The following is a 4106-nucleotide window of genomic DNA, read 5'->3' on the forward strand; positions in this document are numbered from 1 at the left end:
GCACTACAAGGTGAGGATTTGGCACTACTTGCCCTTAACCAGACTGGTGAGGAACCAGGGCACATTGGACTTCAACTCTAACCCTAATCTTAACCCTCCATCCCAAAACTTTTGAGGAATCCAGAACGAGCCCCAGAGAAATAACTGGGAGCATCAAGGTACTGCAAAGCGAAGATTTGGCAGTTCTTGCTCTTAGCCAGACAGGGGAGGAACCAGGGCAACCTGGAGTTCAACTCTAACCCTAACCCTAACTCTGACGCTGACCCTCCATCCCAGAGCTTTTGAGGAATCCAGAACAAGCCTCCAGAGAAGTATCTAGGAGCATCAAAACACTACGAAGTGAAGATTTGGCGCTGCTTGCCCTTAGCCAGACTGGTGAGGAACCAGGGCAACCTGGACTTCAACTCTAACTAACTCGAACTCTAACCCTAACCCTAACCCTTCTATCCCAGAGATTTTGAGGAATCCAGAACGAGCCTCCAGAGAAATATTTGGGAGCATCAAGGCACTACAAAGTGAGGATTTAGCGCTGCTTGCTCTTCGCCAGACTTGTGGGGAACCAGGGCAAATTGGACTTCAACTCTAACCCTAACCCTAACCCTAGCCCTAACCCTCCATCCCAGAGCTTTTGAGGAATCCGGAATGAGACTCCAGAGCAATATCTGGGAGCATCAAAACACTACAAAGCGAAGATTTGGCACTGCTTGCCCTTAGCCAGACTGGTGAGGAACCAGGGCAGACTGGACTTCAGCTCTAGCCCTAACCCTGTTCTTTGTCTTGGGAGGTGTTCTGGAGGTGTTCTCCAAGATGCACCCCGGGAATGTGGAGGTGGTGGGACCTTCGTCACTTGCTGTCCTGCCTCAGGAGAAGACTTCCACAGAAGTTGCTGCGACCACTATCATCCAGTCCAGGATGGAGAACTTCCGGAAGGTGAAGACCTCCGAGGAGGAGAGCCCCCTTCCCTTCTCGGGCTTGCCCCCGAATGTGGTGGAGATGAAGGTGAAGGAGGGCAGCAAAATCCGCAACCTGATGGGCTTCGCCATGGGCAGGATGGCGCTGGGCGAGACGCGGCAGATCGTCTTCAGCGGCTGTGGTCGGGCGGTCACCAAGACCATCACCTGCGTGGAGATCATGAAGCGCAAGCTAGGCAGCCTCCACCAGCTCACTAAGGTTCAATACAAGACCCTGAGGGAAGTCTGGGAGGACAAGTGTCCGCGGCCTGAGGGACAAGTGGAGCACCTCACTGTCCACAAGAATGTGCCTTCCATTTGTATCTTGCTCTCCAAGGACCCGCTGGATCCCAACCAGATGGGTTACCAACCCCCTGAACCTCCAGAGGGGTTGTGGGTCAATGAGGGTAGCAGCCATGAAGCTGGATCTGGAGGAACGTCGACAAAGGGCATCAAGAGAAGGTATTCTGTGACTCATGGAGAGGAACATCAGGGCACCAAGCGAGGACCAGGGGAACATCAAGAAGATCCAGGAGAACTTGGAGAGCAAGGTGGGTTATGGACATGGACAATGTCTTCCTCCTGACGCACACTGTTCTGAGGAACCCCAAGCCATAGGTTGCATCTCCAGATGTGATGACATTAGAAGTACAGGTATATGCTAATATTCAGAAAGCACTCTAGATTTGAAGCTGCCTTGCAACCCACTAAAAGGGACCAGATGCAGTCTACTCCTGCTTTTGTTGTAAACTTGCTATGGGAGACACTTCCTCTACTCCTGGTTTCTTCATCTATGACCATGGTCATGGAGATGGATCTGGAGCACCGTTGACAAAGGGCATCAAGAGAAGGTTCTCCATGACCCACGGAGAGGACCATCAGGGCACCAAGTGAGAACCAGGGGAACACCAAGAAGATCCAGGAGAACTTGGGGACCAAGGTGGGTTATGGACATGGACAATGCCCTCCTCCTGACACACACTCCAGAAATGACTGCATCATAAGCGAAGGTATTTTCTGATATTCAGAAGGCACTCTAGATTTGTAGCTGCCTTGCAATGCACTAAAAAGGACCAGATGCAGCCCATTCCTGTTTTTGTTGGGAACTTCATGTATTCCTGGTTTCTTCATCTACGACCTGGTGGGTGGTTTCAGAAGCAAAGACCAATTGGCCCAACTGGGGGGTTCATCTATGTTGTAGAATTGATACACTTTGTTACCACTTTAATTGCCATAGCTCGATGCTTCTGAATGCTGGGATTTGTAGCTTGGCAAGGGAAAGGGAAAGGGAAGGTGGCACTGTTTGGTTATCTATTCTATTCCAGAACCATTATCTCTTGACGTTCCTCAGATGCCTGTCACAGATGTGGGCGAAATGGTAATTTTGTCAGCACTGATAGTGTTTAAGTGCAGGCCAAGCTCTTTAGGCACTGCACCCAGTGTGCCCATCACCACTGGGACCAACTTGACTGGCTTGTGCCAGAGTCTTGGTGAAATGTCAGGAGAGAATGCTACTGGAACACGGCCATACAGCCCGGAAAACTCACAGCAACCCAGTGATTCCAGCCATCAAGCCTTCGACAACATAACGATTCTATGTATTGTTGAAGGCTTTCATGGCCAGAATCACTGAGTTGTTGTTAGTTGTATGGCCATGTTCCAGAAGCATTCTCTCTTGACGTTTCACCCACATCTATGGCAGGCATCCTCAGAGGATGTGAGGTCTGTTGGAAACTAGGGAAGTGGGGTTCATATATCTGTGGAATGTTCAAGGTGGGTGAAAGAACTCTTGTCCATTGGAGACAAGTGTGAATGGTACAATTGGCCATCTTGTATGGCATTGAAAGGCCTTGAAGCTCCAAAGCCTGGCTGTTTCCTGCCTGGGGGAATCCTTTGTTGGAAGTTGTTAAATGGCCCTAATTGTTTCCTGTCTGGTTTCCAACAGACCTCACAACCTCTGTGGATGCCTGCCATAGATGTGGGCAAAACATCAGGAGAGAATGCTTCTGGAACATGGCCAGACAGCCCGGAAAACTCACAGCAACCGAGGAGACAAAATGTTTCCTCTCTTTTCCGTTGCCCAAAAATTCATGGTGAAATTACTCAAAACAAATCTGTTGCGCGTCAAAAGCAACAAAGGGTTGCTGTGAGTTTTCCGGGCTATATGGCCATATTCCAGAAGAATTCTCTCCTGATGTTTCACCCATATCTATGGCAGGCATCCTCCGAGATTGTGAGGTACTGTATATTGGAAACTAAGCAAGGGAGGTATATATATATCTGTGGAAGGTCCAGGGTGGGAGAAAGAACTCTTGACTGTTGGAGGCAAGTGTGAATGTTGGAATTCACCAACTTGGTTAGCATTGCAAAGCTTTGCAGCTTCAAGGCCTGGCTGTTTCCTGCAATGCAATTCATCACCTTGGTTAGCATTGCAAAGCCTTGCAGCTTCAAGGCCTGACTGGTTCCTACCTCAACAATATTCCTGCCTGAACAACAACACTGAAAATGGGGGAATTCCAGACACGAAACAATAAGGGCAGGTAACAACTCCCAACAAAGGATTCCCCCAGGCAGGAACCAGTCAGGCCTTGAAGCTACAAGGCTTTGCAATGCTAATCAATCGTTTGTTAATTCATCCTGGCTCATTGTCAAACTATTTGTTGTTGTTGCGTGTCTTCAAGTCAATTCCAAGCTACGATGACCCTCTCGCAGGGTTTGCTCTGAGGCTGAGAGAGTGTGACGTGCCCAAGGACATCTCATGGGTTTCCATGGCCAAGGAGGGTTTCAAACCCTGGTCTCCAGAAAGCCATTTTTCTAGAAAAGGTTCCACTGGCAAGTGTATATCTTTGTGTGTGTGTGTGTGTTACACAAACCAGGCAATTCGATAATTCTTTCGGAGTCTTGCAGTGAGATTGCTCTTATCAGACACTTCAGGGCAGCCGAAGCTGTTTGCAGTGGGTTCATTTCTCTCTGGAGCTCATTGATTCAGAGCGGGATCGCTTTAGCCAAAGGACGCTTCCACTCCCTCCAATCGCAGGAGGTTCTCTCCACCTTGTTGTTCTCCTGCTCTTCCTTGCCAGCAACATATTTCAACGCCACAATCAATGAAGTCTCGTTGCATCTTGGTCCTTGTCTTCGATATGTTTCTCTGAACGC

General features: G+C 49.1%; 1 protein-coding gene across 1 annotated transcript; it reads left to right on the forward strand.

Moving 5' to 3' along the window:
• The first annotated feature begins 324 nt into the window (after positions 1-324).
• On the forward strand, positions 325-2037 carry RPP25 (ribonuclease P and MRP subunit p25). Its single transcript, XM_060755540.2, has one exon. It carries the CDS (start codon positions 808-810, stop codon positions 1534-1536), a length of 729 nt encoding a protein of 242 aa, XP_060611523.2. The 5' UTR covers positions 325-807; the 3' UTR covers positions 1537-2037.
• Positions 2038-4106: the final 2069 nt, after the last annotated feature.

Source organism: Anolis sagrei, chromosome 9 (assembly GCF_037176765.1).
Source record: "Anolis sagrei isolate rAnoSag1 chromosome 9, rAnoSag1.mat, whole genome shotgun sequence".
In the NCBI taxonomy this organism is placed as follows: domain Eukaryota; kingdom Metazoa; phylum Chordata; class Lepidosauria; order Squamata; family Dactyloidae; genus Anolis; species Anolis sagrei.